The following is a 17,571-nucleotide window of genomic DNA, read 5'->3' as shown; positions in this document are numbered from 1 at the left end:
AGGAGAGGAGCGGGACACTAGTTCCCTGTGTAAGGAGAGGAGCGGGACACTAGTTCCCTGTGTAAGGAGAGGAGCGGGACACTAGTTCTCCCTGTGTAAGGAGAGGAGCGGGACACTAGTTCCCTGTGTAAGGAGAGGAGTGGGACACTAGTTCCCTGTGTAAGGAGAGGAGCGGGACACTAGTTCCCTGTGTAAGGAGAGGAGTGAGACACTAGTTCTCCCTGTGTAAGGAGAGGAGCGGGACACTAGTTCTCCCTGTGTAAGGAGAGGAGCGGGACACCAGTTCCCTGTGTAAGGAGAGGAGCGGGACACTAGTTCCCTGTGTAAGGAGAGGAGCGGGACACTAGGTCCCTGTGTAAGGAGAGGAGTGGGACACTAGTTCCCTGTGTAAGGAGAGGAGCGGGACACTAGTTCCCTGTGTAAGGAGAGGAGTGAGACACTAGTTCTCCCTGTGTAAGGAGAGGAGCGGGACACTAGTTCTCCCTGTGTAAGGAGAGGAGCGGGACACTAGTTCCCTGTGTAAGGAGAGGAGCGGGACACTAGGTCCCTGTGTAAGGAGAGGAGCGGGACACTAGTTCTCCCTGTGTAAGGAGAGGAGCGGGACACTAGTTCTCCCTGTGTAAGGAGAGGAGCGGGACACCAGTTCCCTGTGTAAGGAGAGGAGCGGGACACTAGTTCTCCCTGTGTAAGGAGAGGAGCGGGACACTAGTTCCCTGTGTAAGGAGAGGAGTGGGACACCAGTTCCCTGTGTAAGGAGAGGAGTGGGACACTAGTTCTCCCTGTGTAAGGAGAGGAGCGGGACACTAGTTCCCTGTGTAAGGAGAGGAGCGGGACACTAGTTCCCTGTGTAAGGAGAGGAGTGAGACACTAGGTCCCTGTGTAAGGAGAGGAGCGGGACACTAGTTCCCTGTGTAAGGAGAGGAGCGGGACACCAGTTCCCTGTGTAAGGAGAGGAGCGGGACACTAGTTCTCCCTGTGTAAGGAGAGGAGCGGGACACCAGTTCCCTGTGTAAGGAGAGGAGCGGGACACTAGTTCTCCCTGTGTAAGGAGAGGAGCGGGACACCAGTTCCCTGTGTAAGGAGAGGAGCGGGACACTAGTTCCCTGTGTAAGGAGAGGAGCGGGACACTAGGTCCCTGTGTAAGGAGAGGAGCGGGACACTAGTTCTCCCTGTGTAAGGAGAGGAGCGGGACACTAGTTCTCCCTGTGTAAGGAGAGGAGCGGGACACCAGTTCCCTGTGTAAGGAGAGGAGCGGGACACTAGTTCTCCCTGTGTAAGGAGAGGAGCGGGACACTAGTTCCCTGTGTAAGGAGAGGAGTGGGACACCAGTTCCCTGTGTAAGGAGAGGAGTGGGACACTAGTTCTCCCTGTGTAAGGAGAGGAGCGGGACACTAGTTCCCTGTGTAAGGAGAGGAGCGGGACACTAGTTCCCTGTGTAAGGAGAGGAGCGGGACACTAGTTCCCTGTGTAAGGAGAGGAGCGAGACACTAGTTCTCCCTTTGTAAGGAGAGGAGCGGGACACTAGTTCCCTGTGTAAGGAGAGGAGCGGGACACTAGTTCCCTGTGTAAGGAGAGGAGCGGGACACTAGTTCCCTGTGTAAGGAGAGGAGCGGGACACTAGTTCCCTGTGTAAGGAGAGGAGCGGGACACTAGTTCCCTGTGTAAGGAGAGGAGCGGGACACTAGTTCCCTGTGTAAGGTGAGGAGCGGGACACTAGTTCCCTGTGTAAGGAGAGGAGCGGGACACTAGTTCCCTGTGTAAGGAGAGGAGCGGGACACTAGTTCCCTGTGTAAGGAGAGGAGCGGGACACTAGTTCTCCCTGTGTAAGGAGAGGAGCGGGACACTAGTTCCCTGTGTAAGGAGAGGAGTGGGACACTAGTTCCCTGTGTAAGGAGAGGAGCGGGACACTAGTTCTCCCTGTGTAAGGAGAGGAGCGGGACAGTATTATTAAGCTGCAAGCTCCCCACGGCCTGTGCACAAAAAATAAATATACATCGGTCATGTGCAGCCCGTTTGAGGGCTCTGTGGCCCTTGAAGTATATTCCGTTGCCTACCAGTGAAAATACAGTAACACGCTGGGTAACACTTGAATGTTACGATCACTGTATCAGGTAATGACCTAATGTACATATACTCCGACTCTGTGGCCTCAATAAGTCATTTAGCATAAAGTATCCCCTCTCTCTAGCAAACATGCATGTACTAGTCACCCATGTCCGGAAGCCCCGGCCCAGATCTCTAAAAGCCTTTCCCGTGATGTTCTGGAAGGTTCTTTATTGCCCTCCACCTGAACCAGACCCCACACTGTCCTCGTTTTACACAGGTCCCCGGCTCAGAATCAAACCCTGTGTCTAAACTGCACATATCAAGATCAGTGCTGTGTACATGTATGTGTTTATTTGTACAGCACCAGCCATGTACATGGCTCTCCAGAGCAGTGATACACGGGACATAATCATAGGAGACCGTGGGAATAAGGGTTTCAGGCATAGGAGCAAACATTAGGAAAAGGAGTCCCTCTCCCGAACAGCTTACAGTCTCAATTTAAATAAGCACATGGAGGGCCCATTTAAACGTGCTAATCCCGTGGCCCCTCACTGGCCAATACCGTGGCCCCTCTCTGGCCAATCCCGAGGCCCCTCACTGGCCAATCCCGAGGCCCCTCACTGGCCAATCCCGAGGCCCCTCACTGGCCAATCCCAAGGCCCGTCACTGGCCAGTCCCAAAGCACCTCACTGGCCAATCCCGAGGCCCCTCACTGGCCAATCCCGAGGCCCCTCACTGGCCAATCCCGAGGCCCCTCACTGGCCAATCCTAAAGTATCTCACTGGCCAATCCCAAGGCCCCTCACTGGCCAATCCCGAGGCACCTCACTGGCCAATCCCAAGGTATCTCACTGGCCAATCCCAAGGCCCGTCACTGGCCAGTCCCAAAGCACCTCACTGGCCAATCCCAAGGCCCTTTATGGTGCCATACGACATTTACTTGAATGGGCCACAAGTTATTTTACGGCACCTTAAGGCAGCGGTGCGCAAACTGGGGGGCGCGCCCCCTCGGGGGGGCGCAAGATTATGTAGGGGGGGCGCAGGCTGCGTGTGGAGAAACTGGGGGCGGGCGGCCAGAAGCTCCGTGCAGAGGCTGCTTCCAGTTCTCTGCTGTGTCTTGCAGAGGGGGCGGGGCCTTGCTGCGGGGCTTTCCCTGCACACAGACAAGCCCTTCTCCTCCTCCTGTCTTTTACCCGCCCGTTTTCGGCAGCACATGGGGGGACCTGAGCAGGTTTAGTTACTCTCTCCCCCTACCCACCAGGTGTGTGTGTGTGTGTGTGTGTGTGTGTGTGTGTGTGTGTGTGTGTGTGTGTGTGTGTGTGTGTGTGTGTGTGTGTGTGTGTGTGTGTGTGTAGAAATGTGTGTATATGTAGAAATGTGTGTGTATATGTATGTGTGTATATATATGTGTATATGTGTATGTATATGTAGAAATGTGTGTGTATATGTAGAAATGTGTGTGTATATGTAGAAATGTGTGTGTATATGTAGAATTGAGTGTGTGCTGTGTTGGTTGTGATTTGAGTGGGTGTTGTGTATGTGTGTGTGTGTGTGTGTGTATGTGTGTGTGTATATGTATGTATGTGTGTGTATATGTATGTTTGTGTGTGTATATATGTGTGTTTGTGTGTGTATATATATGGACTGTTGTGTGTGTGTTTGCGTGTGTGTGTGCCTGTTGGTTGTCTGTGTGTGTGTTGTGATTGAGTGTGTGCTGTGTTGGTTGTGATTTGAGTGTGTGCTGTGTGTGTTGTGATTGAGTGTGTGTGTTGGTTGTGGGTGTTGTGATTGAATGCAGCGTTGCACAAACTGAGGGGGGGACGCCCCAGGCGCAAGATTATTTAGGCGGGGCGCGTGCAGCAAAACCTGGTTGTGCAGGCGAAAAAGATGTGCGCGCGCGGGCGGCCAAATAGAATAGTGCAGGTGGGGCCACGTGATTCGGAGGTACGCGGAGGAGCACGCCCCAGCGCTGTGATGTCAAACGCCCCAGCGCTGTGATGTCAAACGCCCCTCCCTCCGGTGTCTGCCTACAATAGCGCTGTGGTCCTGCTCTCCTCCGCTGGCAACCTGCTTCGCTGCGATCCTCTTCATGTGAGAGGGTAGGCTGCCACTATATCACTCATACTATGAATGTACAGAAATAATAAAAAAAAGTTTAAACACTTCCCCACTCGTGCTTGCAAAATTATGCAGGACACCCTGTGCTAATGCTTGGAGAGTTGGTGATGTCACCGCTCTCAGCGGCAGCGTGGACGCAGCCTAATTTTGCAAGAGCGAGCTGTTGAAGTATGTAAGTATTTAGGCTGCGCTTATAGTGCCGGCGACGCAACGTCGCCCGAAAACAAATGCATTGGCGCCGCCGCGTGCGCTTATAGTAAGCGTGACGTGGCGACGCGATTTTTTGAAGCTGGCAATATTTGATTTTTAAGGGGCTGTCGCCTCATGTGACAGCTCCTGAACCAATCAATGGCCTGGTCGCCCACGCCGCCGCCGCAAAGCGAAATACAACTTTTGCTAGCGGCGACGGGTGACGTCGCGGGCACTATACGCGCGGCCTTAGACATATTTGTATTTACATTGTATACCGTTTAATAAAGGGTTTTTTTTCATGGGATTTTTATTACATCAGGCAGGGGGGGCCCCGAGAAATTTCATGGATAAAAAGGGGGGCTCGGCATAAAAAGTTTGCTCACCCCTGCCTTAAGGCATGCATGTGGGTTAGTACCGCCACTTAGTGGCCATGCGTGTCCCCTTTTAAGAAACCTTAGAAGATGCACAGAAAGAAAAGCATCCATAGTACTCAGTCATAGTACGCCAGCCCACACCGGCCAGCCCACACCGGCCAGCCCACACCGGCCAGCCCACACCGGTCAGCCCACACTGGCCAGCCCACACCGGCCAGCCCACACCGGCCAGCCCACACCGGCCAGCCCACACCGGTCAGCCCACACCGGCCAGCCCACACCGGCCAGCCCACACCGGTCAGCCCACACCGGCCAGCCCACACCGGCCAGCCCACACCGGCCAGCCCACACCGGTCAGCACGAAGGTTTAGAGCAGTGAGGCTCGTGCCCTGGCCTCATGGCCTGGTCTGTCATACTCACCTCCTGCGATGCCGGAGACTATAGATGCCACGCCGGATGCCGGAGCCCCACGTAGCCCATCGATGGTGCGCTTAGACTGGTTGTTGAGCCGCTGCCTGAGCTCGGCCTTCTCTGACTCCAGCTGGTCAATGTCCGCCTGCAGGGCGTCCATGGTCTCCTCAAACTCCCTGCACACACAGGAGCAGAATGTGAAGTAGAAAGGATAGCTTTCACATTGCAACACCTTCTCTGTATTGTCATCTAAGCCGCAGGGGTGCGCAAACTTTCTGCACTGCGCCCCCTGCCTGCCCTCCCCCAGTGTCGCGCCCCACTTTAGTCCGGCGTCAAATGATGCCGCGGGATCATGTGACGTCACATCATGTGACCCCGCGATATCATTTGACGCTGTGTTGCCCGAAGCCGGCTGAATTCAGGTGAGTTACAGAGGCCGCCGCGCCACCCCCCTAAATAAATCTCGTGCCCCCCAATTTGCGCACCTCTGATCTAAGGGAATAACCTGAGGACATGTGCATGGGGGACGTAAATGGATGCAGCAGAATGGTGCTATGTGGACCAACAAAAAACTAAACTTGAAGCAGATGTGATGACCCCCCCTCCCCCCCCGTGGCGGCACGGCACTGCCACCCGTTACCGTCACCTCTCGGACGAAGGAGGCGGAGAGAAAGCACGTGCCAATATACGCCTATACTTTTGTTCAGGACATTCAGAACACTAAGGGGCGTATTATACACAGGTAGCAGACGTTATTGAACATCATTGGCGTGTGGCGCTTAGCAACTCGCGGCTCCATTGAATTGTATGGCAAATCACCAGGTAAAAAACGCGATTGCGGTAACGGGTGCGATAGCGAATGCTATATCAGTATATCGGCCGTCGGGGATTTTCAAGCTGCCGCTTTGGTGGATCTCTAATGAACCCCTCAAGGTGTAATCCCCGGCAGCTGCAAGGAACGTAACCATTTCATTTTCTAATTTAAAGCAAAGATTTGGCTGCTTTTCAGAAATGAAGAACACATTATATTCTCTCTGACCTTTGGATAGGGGCAGCGTTTGTCAATCAAGCCTTCCTCTCTGCAGGTACCCCATCCCGTGCTTATCAGAGAGGCGGTAAGGGGAACACAAGGGGGCACTGACTGTGCAAACTCTCGCTGAACACACAGGGATACCACACACAAGGAAGGAGCGTAGGAAATAAAGCCCGGGGATATCACACACACAAGGAAGGAGCCGTAGGAAATAAAGCCCGGGGATATCACACACAAGGAAGGAGCGTAGGAAATAAAGCCCGGGGATATCACACACAAGGAAGGAGCGTAGGAAATAAAGCCCGGGGATATCACACACAAGGAAGGAGCGTAGGAAATAAAGCCCGGGGATATCACACACAAGGAAGGAGCCGCAGGAAATAAAGCCCGGGGATACCACACACAAGGAAGGAGCCGCAGGAAATAAAGCCCGGGGATATCACACACAAGGAAGGAGCCGCAGGAAATAAAGCCCGGGGATATCACACACAAGGAAGGAGCTGTAGGAAATAAAGCCCCGGGGATATCACACACAAGGAAGGAGCGCAGGAAATAAAGCCCGGGGATATCACACACAAGGAAGGAGCGTAGGAAATAAAGCCCGGGGATATCACACACAAGGAAGGAGCGTAGGAAATAAAGCCCGGGGATATCACACCCAAGGAAGGAGCGTAGGAAATAAAGCCCGGGGATATCACACACAAGGAAGGAGCGTAGGAAATAAAGCCCGGGGATATCACACACAAGGAAGGAGCGTAGGAAATAAAGCCCCGGGGATATCACACACAAGGAAGGAGCCGTAGGAAATAAAGCCCGGGGATATCACACACAAGGAAGGAGCGTAGGAAATAAAGCCCGGGGATATCACACACAAGGAAGGAGCGTAGGAAATAAAGCCCGGGGATATCACACACAAGGAAGGAGCGTAGGAAATAAAGCCCGGGGATATCACACACAAGGAAGGAGCATAGGAAATAAAGCCCGGGGATATCACACACAAGGAAGGAGCATAGGAAATAAAGCCCAGGGATATCACACACAAGGAAGGAGCATAGGAAATAAAGCCCAGGGATATCACACACAAGGAAGGAGCGTAGGAAATAAAGCCCGGGGATATCACACACAAGGAAGGAGCTGTAGGAAATAAAGCCCCGGGGATATCACACACAAGGAAGGAGCGTAGGAAATAAAGCCCCGGGGATATCACACACAAGGAAGGAGCGTAGGAAATAAAGCCCCGGGGATATCACACACAAGGAAGGAGCCGCAGGAAATAAAGCCCGGGGATATCACACACAAGGAAGGAGCCGCAGGAAATAAAGCCCCGGGGATATCACACACAAGGAAGGAGCCGCAGGAAATAAAGCCCCGGGGATACCACACACAAGGAAGGAGCTGTAGAAAATAAAGCCCGGGGATATCACAAAGAAGGAAGGAGCGCAGGAAATAAAGCCCCGGGGATATCACACACAAGGAAGGAGCCGCAGGAAATAAAGCCCGGGGATACCACACACAAGGAAGGAGCTGTAGGAAATAAAGCCCCGGGGATATCACACAGAAGGAAGGAGCGCAGGAAATAAAGCCCCGGGGATATCACACACAAGGAAGGAGCCGCAGGAAATAAAGCCCCGGGGATATCACACAAGGAAGGAGCGTAGGAAATAAAGCCCGGGGATATCACACACAAGGAAGGAGCGTAGGAAATAAAGCCCGGGGATATCACACACACAAGGAAGGAGCGTAGGAAATAAAGCCCGGGGATATCACACACACAAGGAAGGAGCGTAGGAAATAAAGCCCCGGGATATCACACACAAGGAAGGGGCCGTAGGAAATAAAGCCCGGGGATATCACACACAAGGCAGGAGCGTAGGAAATAAAGCCCGGGGATATCACACACAAGGAAGGAGCCACAGGAAATAAAGCCCGGGGATATCACACACAAGGAAGGAGCCGTAGGAAATAAAGCCCGGGGATATCACACACAAGGAAGGAGCGCAGGAAATAAAGCCCGGGGATATCACACACAAGGAAGGAGCCGCAGGAAATAAAGCCCGGGGATATCACACACAAGGAAGGAGCCGCAGGAAATAAAGCCCGGGGATATCACACAAGGAAGGAGCGTAGGAAATAAAGCCCGGGGATATCACACACAAGGAAGGAGCGTAGGAAATAAAGCCCGGGGATATCACACACACAAGGAAGGAGCGTAGGAAATAAAGCCCGGGGATATCACACACACAAGGAAGGAGCGTAGGAAATAAAGCCCCGGGATATCACACACAAGGAAGGGGCCGTAGGAAATAAAGCCCGGGGATATCACACACAAGGAAGGAGCGCAGGAAATAAAGCCCGGGGATATCACACACAAGGAAGGAGCGCAGGAAATAAAGCCCGGGGATATCACACACAAGGAAGGAGCCGTAGGAAATAAAGCCCGGGGATATCACACACAAGGAAGGAGCCGCAGGAAATAAAGCCCGGGGATATCACACACAAGGAAGGAGCGTAGGAAATAAAGCCCCGGGGATATCACACACAAGGAAGGAGCGTAGGAAATAAAGCCCCGGGGATATCACACACAAGGAAGGAGCGTAGGAAATAAAGCCCGGGGATATCACACACAAGGAAGGAGCCACAGGAAATAAAGCCCGGGGATATCACACACAAGGAAGGAGCGTAGGAAATAAAGCCCCGGGGATATCACACAAGGAAGGAGCGTAGGAAATAAAGCCCGGGGATATCACACACAAGGAAGGAGCCGTAGGAAATAAAGCCCGGGGATATCACACACAAGGAAGGAGCTGTAGGAAATAAAGCCCCGGGATATCACACACAAGGAAGGAGCTGTAGGAAATAAAGCCCGGGGATATCACACACAAGGAAGGAGCGTAGGAAATAAAGCCCGGGGATATCACACACAAGGAAGGAGCTGTAGGAAATAAAGCCCGGGGATATCACACACAAGGAAGGAGCCGTAGGAAATAAAGCCCGGGGATATCACACAAGGAAGGAGCTGTAGGAAATAAAGCCCGGGGATATCACACACAAGGAAGGAGCGTAGGAAATAAAGCCCCGGGATATCACACACAAGGAAGGAGCGTAGGAAATAAAGCCCGGGGATATCACACACAAGGAAGGAGCGTAGGAAATAAAGCCCCGGGGATATCACACAAGGAAGGAGCCACAGGAAATAAAGCCCGGGGATATCACACACAAGGAAGGAGCCGTAGGAAATAAAGCCCGGGGATATCACACACAAGGAAGGAGCGTAGGAAATAAAGCCCGGGGATATCACACACACAAGGAAGGAGCCGTAGGAAATAAAGCCCGGGGATATCACACACATGGAAGGAGCGTAGGAAATAAAGCCCGGGGATATCACACACAAGGAAGGAGCGTAGGAAATAAAGCCCCGGGGATATCACACAAGGAAGGAGCTGTAGGAAATAAAGCCCAGGGATATCACACACAAGGAAGGAGCGTAGGAAATAAAGCCCCGGGATATCACACACAAGGAAGGAGCGTAGGAAATAAAGCCCGGGGATATCACACACAAGGAAGGAGCGTAGGAAATAAAGCCCGGGGATATCACACACAAGGAAGGAGCCGTAGGAAATAAAGCCCGGGATATCACACAAGGAAGGAGCCGTAGGAAATAAAGCCCGGGGATATCACACACAAGGAAGGAGCCGTAGGAAATAAAGCCCGGGGATATCACACACAAGGAAGGAGCCGCAGGAAATAAAGCCCGGGGATATCACACAAGGAAGGAGAGTAGGAAATAAAGCCCGGGGATATCACACACAAGGAAGGAGCGTAGGAAATAAAGCCCGGGGATATCACACACAAGGAAGGAGCTGTAGGAAATAAAGCCCCGGGGATATCACACACAAGGAAGGAGCGTAGGAAATAAAGCCCGGGGATATCACACACAAGGAAGGAGCGTAGGAAATAAAGCCCCGGGATATCACACACAAGGAAGGAGCGTAGGAAATAAAGCCCGGGGATATCACACACAAGGAAGGAGCGTAGGAAATAAAGCCCGGGGATATCACACACAAGGAAGGAGCGTAGGAAATAAAGCCCGGGGATATCACACACAAGGAAGGAGCCGTAGGAAATAAAGCCCGGGGATATCACACACAAGGAAGGAGCCGTAGGAAATAAAGCCCGGGGATATCACACACAAGGAAGGAGCCGCAGGAAATAAAGCCCGGGGATATCACACACAAGGAAGGGGCTGTAGGAAATAAAGCCCGGGGATATCACACACAAGGAAGGAGCGTAGGAAATAAAGCCCGGGGATATCACACACAAGGAAGGAGCCGTAGGAAATAAAGCCCGGGGATATCACACACAAGGAAGGAGCCGCAGGAAATAAAGCCCGGGGATATCACACACAAGGAAGGAGCGTAGGAAATAAAGCCCGGGGATATCACACACAAGGAAGGAGCCGTAGGAAATAAAGCCCGGGGATATCACACACAAGGAAGGAGCCGTAGGAAATAAAGCCCGGGGATATCACACACAAGGAAGGAGCCGCGGGAAATAAAGCCCGGGGATATCACACAAGGAAGGAGCCGCAGGAAATAAAGCCCGGGAATATCACACACAAGGAAGGAGCGTAGGAAATAAAGCCCGGGGATATCACACACAAGGAAGGAGCGTAGGAAATAAAGCCCCGGGGATATCACACACAAGGAAGGAGCGTAGGAAATAAAGCCCGGGGATATCACACACAAGGAAGGAGCCGTAGGAAATAAAGCCCGGGGATATCACACACAAGGAAGGAGCGTAGGAAATAAAGCCCCGGGATATCACACACAAGGAAGGAGCCGTAGGAAATAAAGCCCGGGGATATCACACACAAGGAAGGAGCCGTAGGAAATAAAGCCCGGGGATATCACACACAAGGAAGGAGAGTAGGAAATAAAGCCCGGGGATATCACACACAAGGAAGGAGCCGTAGGAAATAAAGCTCCGGGATATCACACACAAGGAAGGAGCGTAGGAAATAAAGCCCCGGGGATATCACACACAAAGAAGGAGAGTAGGAAATAAAGCCCGGGGATATCACACAAGGAAGGAGCGTAGGAAATAAAGCACCGGGATATCACACACAAGGAAGGAGCCGTAGGAAATAAAGCCCGGGGATATCACACACAAGGAAGGAGCCGTAGGAAATAAAGCCCGGGGATATCACACACAAGGAAGGAGCTGTAGGAAATAAAGCCCGGGGATATCACACACAAGGAAGGAGCGTAGGAAATAAAGCCCGGGGATATCACACACAAGGAAGGAGCTGTAGGAAATAAAGCCCAGGGATATCACACACAAGGAAGGAGCGTAGGAAATAAAGCCCGGGGATATCACACAAGGAAGGAGCTGTAGGAAATAAAGCCCGGGGATATCACACACAAGGAAGGAGCCGTAGGAAATAAAGCCCGGGGATATCACACACAAGGAAGGAGCTGTAGGAAATAAAGCCCGGGGATATCACACACAAGGAAGGAGCGTAGGAAATAAAGCCCGGGGATATCACACAAGGAAGGAGCTGTAGGAAATAAAGCCCGGGGATATCACACACAAGGAAGGAGCGTAGGAAATAAAGCCCCGGGGATATCACACACAAGGAAGGAGAGTAGGAAATAAAGCCCCGGGATATCACACAAGGAAGGAGCGTAGGAAATAAAGCCCCGGGATATCACACAAGGAAGGAGCTGTAGGAAATAAAGCCCGGGGATATCACACACAAGGAAGGAGCGTAGGAAATAAAGCCCCGGGGATATCACACACAAGGAAGGAGCGCAGGAAATAAAGCCCGGGGATATCACACACAAGGAAGGAGCCGCAGGAAATAAAGCCCGGGGATATCACACACAAGGAAGGAGCCGTAGGAAATAAAGCCCGGGGATATCACACACAAGGAAGGAGCGTAGGAAATAAAGCCCGGGGATATCACACAGAAGGAAGGAGCGTAGGAAATAAAGCCCGGGGATATCACACACAAGGAAGGAGAGTAGGAAATAAAGCCCGGGGATATCACACACAAGGAAGGAGCGTAGGAAATAAAGCCCGGGGATATCACACACAAGGAAGGAGCGTAGGAAATAAAGCCCGGGGATATCACAGACAAGGAAGGAGCGTAGGAAATAAAGCCCGGGGATATCACACAAGGAAGGAGCGTAGGAAATAAAGCCCGGGGATATCACACACAAGGAAGGAGCGTAGGAAATAAAGCCCGGGGATATCACACACAAGGAAGGAGCGTAGGAAATAAAGCCCGGGGATATCACACACAAGGAAGGAGCGTAGGAAATAAAGCCCGGGGATATCACACACAAGGAAGGAGCCACAGGAAATAAAGCCCGGGGATATCACACACAAGGAAGGAGCGTAGGAAATAAAGCCCGGGGATATCACACACAAGGAAGGAGAGTAGGAAATAATGCCCGGGGATATCACACAGAAGGAAGGAGCGTAGGAAATAAAGCCCGGGGATATCACACACAAGGAAGGAGCGTAGGAAATAAAGCCCAGGGATATCACACACAAGGAAGGAGCGTAGGAAATAAAGCCCGGGGATATCACACACAAGGAAGGAGCGTAGGAAATAAAGCCCAGGGATATCACACACAAGGAAGGAGCGTAGGAAATAAAGCCCAGGGATATCACACACAAGGAAGGAGCCGTAGGAAATAAAGCCCGGGGATATCACACACAAGGAAGGAGCCGTAGGAAATAAAGCCAGGGGATATCACACACAAGGAAGGAGCGTAGGAAATAAAGCCCCGGGATATCACACACAAGGAAGGAGCGTAGGAAATAAAGCCCCGGGATATCACACAAGGAAGGAGCTGTAGGAAATAAAGCCCGGGGATATCACACAAGGAAGGAGCGTAGGAAATAAAGCCCCGGGGATATCACACACAAGGAAGGAGCTGTAGGAAATAAAGCCCGGGGATATCACACAAGGAAGGAGCGTAGGAAATAAAGCCCCGGGGATATCACACACAAGGAAGGAGCGTAGGAAATAAAGCCCCGGGATATCACACAAGGAAGGAGCTGTAGGAAATAAAGCCCGGGGATATCACACACAAGGAAGGAGCGTAGGAAATAAAGCCCCGGGGATATCACACACAAGGAAGGAGCTGTAGGAAATAAAGCCCCGGGGATATCACACACAAGGAAGGAGCATAGGAAATAAAGCCCCGGGATATCACACAAGGAAGGAGCTGTAGGAAATAAAGCCCGGGGATATCACACACAAGGAAGGAGCGTAGGAAATAAAGCCCGGGGATATCACACAAGGAAGGAGCTGTAGGAAATAAAGCCCCGGGATATCACACAAGGAAGGAGCTCTAGGAAATAAAGCCCCGGGATATCACACACAAGGAAGGAGCCGTAGGAAATAAAGCCCGGGGATATCACACACAAGGAAGGAGCGTAGGAAATAAAGCCCGGGGATATCACACACAAGGAAGGAGCCGTAGGAAATAAAGCCCGGGGATATCACACACAAGGAAGGAGCGTAGGAAATAAAGCCCAGGGATATCACACACAAGGAAGGAGCGTAGGAAATAAAGCTCGGGGATATCACACACAAGGAAGGAGCGCAGGAAATAAAGCCCAGGGATATCACACACAAGGAAGGAGCGTAGGAAATAAAGCCCCGGGGATATCACACAAGGAAGGAGCTGTAGGAAATAAAGCCCGGGGATATCACACACAAGGAAGGAGCTGTAGGAAATAAAGCCCAGGGATATCACACACAAGGAAGGAGCCATAGGAAATAAAGCCCGGGGATATCACACACAAGGAAGGAGCGTAGGAAATAAAGCCCGGGGATATCACACAAGGAAGGAGCTGTAGGAAATAAAGCCCAGGGATATCACACACAAGGAAGGAGCCATAGGAAATAAAGCCCGGGGATATCACACACAAGGAAGGAGAGTAGGAAATAAAGCCCGGGGATATCACACACAAGGAAGGAGCGCAGGAAATAAAGCCCCGGGGATATCACACACAAGGAAGGAGCCGTAGGAAATAAAGCCCCGGGGATATCACACACAAGGAAGGAGCGTAGGAAATAAAGCCCCGGGGATATCACACACAAGGAAGGAGCGTAGGAAATAAAGCCCCGGGGATATCACACACAAGGAAGGAGCCGTAGGAAATAAAGCCCGGGGATATCACACACAAGGAAGGAGCCGTAGGAAATAAAGCCCGGGGATATCACACAAGGAAGGAGCCGTAGGAAATAAAGCCCGGGGATATCACACACAAGGAAGGAGCCATAGGAAATAAAGCCCGGGGATATCACACACAAGGAAGGAGCGTAGGAAATAAAGCCCGGGGATATCACACAAAAGGAAGGAGCGTAGGAAATAAAGCCCGGGGATATCACACACAAGGAAGGAGCCGTAGGAAATAAAGCCCCGGGGATATCACACACAAGGAAGGAGCCGCAGGAAATAAAGCCCCGGGGATATCACACACAAGGAAGGAGCGTAGGAAATAAAGCCCCGGGGATATCACACACAAGGAAGGAGCGTAGGAAATAAAGCCCCGGGGATATCACACACAAGGAAGGAGCGTAGGAAATAAAGCCCCGGGATATCACACACAAGGAAGGAGCGTAGGAAATAAAGCCCGGGGATATCACACACAAGGAAGGGGCTGTAGGAAATAAAGCCCGGGGATATCACACACAAGGAAGGAGCCGCAGGAAATAAAGCCCGGGGATATCACACAAGGAAGGAGCGTAGGAAATAAAGCCCGGGGATATCACACACAAGGAAGGAGCGTAGGAAATAAAGCCCGGGGATATCACACACACAAGGAAGGAGCGTAGGAAATAAAGCCCGGGGATATCACACACACAAGGAAGGAGCGTAGGAAATAAAGCCCCGGGATATCACACACAAGGAAGGGGCCGTAGGAAATAAAGCCCGGGGATATCACACACAAGGAAGGAGCGCAGGAAATAAAGCCCGGGGATATCACACACAAGGAAGGAGCGCAGGAAATAAAGCCCGGGGATATCACACACAAGGAAGGAGCCGTAGGAAATAAAGCCCGGGGATATCACACACAAGGAAGGAGCCGCAGGAAATAAAGCCCGGGGATATCACACACAAGGAAGGAGCGTAGGAAATAAAGCCCCGGGGATATCACACACAAGGAAGGAGCGTAGGAAATAAAGCCCCGGGGATATCACACACAAGGAAGGAGCGTAGGAAATAAAGCCCGGGGATATCACACACAAGGAAGGAGCCACAGGAAATAAAGCCCGGGGATATCACACACAAGGAAGGAGCGTAGGAAATAAACCCCCGGGGATATCACACAAGGAAGGAGCGTAGGAAATAAAGCCCGGGGATATCACACACAAGGAAGGAGCCGTAGGAAATAAAGCCCGGGGATATCACACACAAGGAAGGAGCTGTAGGAAATAAAGCCCCGGGATATCACACACAAGGAAGGAGCTGTAGGAAATAAAGCCCGGGGATATCACACACAAGGAAGGAGCGTAGGAAATAAAGCCCGGGGATATCACACACAAGGAAGGAGCTGTAGGAAATAAAGCCCGGGGATATCACACACAAGGAAGGAGCCGTAGGAAATAAAGCCCGGGGATATCACACAAGGAAGGAGCTGTAGGAAATAAAGCCCGGGGATATCACACACAAGGAAGGAGCGTAGGAAATAAAGCCCCGGGATATCACACACAAGGAAGGAGCGTAGGAAATAAAGCCCGGGGATATCACACACAAGGAAGGAGCGTAGGAAATAAAGCCCGGGGATATCACACACAAGGAAGGAGCGTAGGAAATAAAGCCCCGGGGATATCACACAAGGAAGGAGCCACAGGAAATAAAGCCCGGGGATATCACACACAAGGAAGGAGCCGTAGGAAATAAAGCCCGGGGATATCACACACAAGGAAGGAGCGTAGGAAATAAAGCCCGGGGATATCACACACACAAGGAAGGAGCCGTAGGAAATAAAGCCCGGGGATATCACACACATGGAAGGAGCGTAGGAAATAAAGCCCGGGGATATCACACACAAGGAAGGAGCGTAGGAAATAAAGCCCCGGGGATATCACACAAGGAAGGAGCTGTAGGAAATAAAGCCCAGGGATATCACACACAAGGAAGGAGCGTAGGAAATAAAGCCCCGGGATATCACACACAAGGAAGGAGCCGTAGGAAATAAAGCCCGGGGATATCACACACATGGAAGGAGCGTAGGAAATAAAGCCCGGGGATATCACACACAAGGAAGGAGCCGTAGGAAATAAAGCCCGGGGATATCACACAAGGAAGGAGCCGTAGGAAATAAAGCCCGGGGATATCACACACAAGGAAGGAGCCGTAGGAAATAAAGCCCCGGGATATCACACAAGGAAGGAGCCGTAGGAAATAAAGCCCGGGGATATCACACACAAGGAAGGAGCGTAGGAAATAAAGCCCGGGGATATCACACACAAGGAAGGAGCGTAGGAAATAAAGCCCGGGGATATCACACACAAGGAAGGAGCCACAGGAAATAAAGCCCCGGGATATCACACACAAGGAAGGAGAGTAGGAAATAAAGCCCGGGGATATCACACACAAGGAAGGAGCGCAGGAAATAAAGCCCGGGGATATCACACACAAGGAAGGAGCGTAGGAAATAAAGCCCGGGGATATCACACACAAGGAAGGAGCGCAGGAAATAAAGCCCGGGGATATCACACACAAGGAAGGAGCCGTAGGAAATAAAGCCCGGGGATATCACACACAAGGAAGGAGCCACAGGAAATAAAGCCCGGGGATATCACACAAAAGGAAGGAGCCGTAGGAAATAAAGCCCCGGGGATATCACACACAAGGAAGGAGCGCAGGAAATAAAGCCCGGGGATATCACACACAAGGAAGGAGCCACAGGAAATAAAGCCCCGGGGATATCACACACAAGGAAGGAGCGTAGGAAATAAAGCCCCGGGATATCACACACAAGGAAGGAGCGTAGGAAATAAAGCCCGGGGATATCACACACAAGGAAGGAGCGTAGGAAATAAAGCCCGGGGATATCACACACAAGGAAGGAGCCGTAGGAAATAAAGCCCGGGGATATCACACACAAGGAAGGAGCGCAGGAAATAAAGCCCGGGGATATCACACACAAGGAAGGAGCGCAGGAAATAAAGCCCGGGGATATCACACACAAGGAAGGAGCGTAGGAAATAAAGCCCGGGGATATCACACACAAGGAAGGAGCGCAGGAAATAAAGCCCCGGGATATCACACAAGGAAGGAGCTGTAGGAAATAAAGCCCGGGGATATCACACACAAGGAAGGGGCTGTAGGAAATAAAGCCCGGGGATATCACACACAAGGAAGGAGCT

At 51.8% G+C, this 17,571-nt stretch overlaps 1 protein-coding gene across 8 annotated transcripts in view; it reads right to left on the bottom strand.

Annotated features, from left to right (window-relative positions):
- Nucleotides 1-17,571, bottom strand: part of DCTN1 (dynactin subunit 1) — a 272,607-nt gene that overhangs the window by 30,238 nt on the left and 224,798 nt on the right. For all 8 annotated transcript variants that reach the window (XM_075573554.1, XM_075573564.1, XM_075573570.1 and 5 more), the window contains one exon: nt 5,150-5,316. In XM_075573554.1, the coding sequence (XP_075429669.1) occupies nt 5,150-5,316 (167 nt within the window). The remainder of the gene's footprint in view (nt 1-5,149; nt 5,317-17,571) is intronic.

The sequence above is a fragment of the Ascaphus truei genome, chromosome 1 (genome assembly GCF_040206685.1).
Source record: "Ascaphus truei isolate aAscTru1 chromosome 1, aAscTru1.hap1, whole genome shotgun sequence".
Classification (NCBI taxonomy): domain Eukaryota; kingdom Metazoa; phylum Chordata; class Amphibia; order Anura; family Ascaphidae; genus Ascaphus; species Ascaphus truei.
This window is presented reverse-complemented; position numbering and strand designations above follow the sequence as displayed.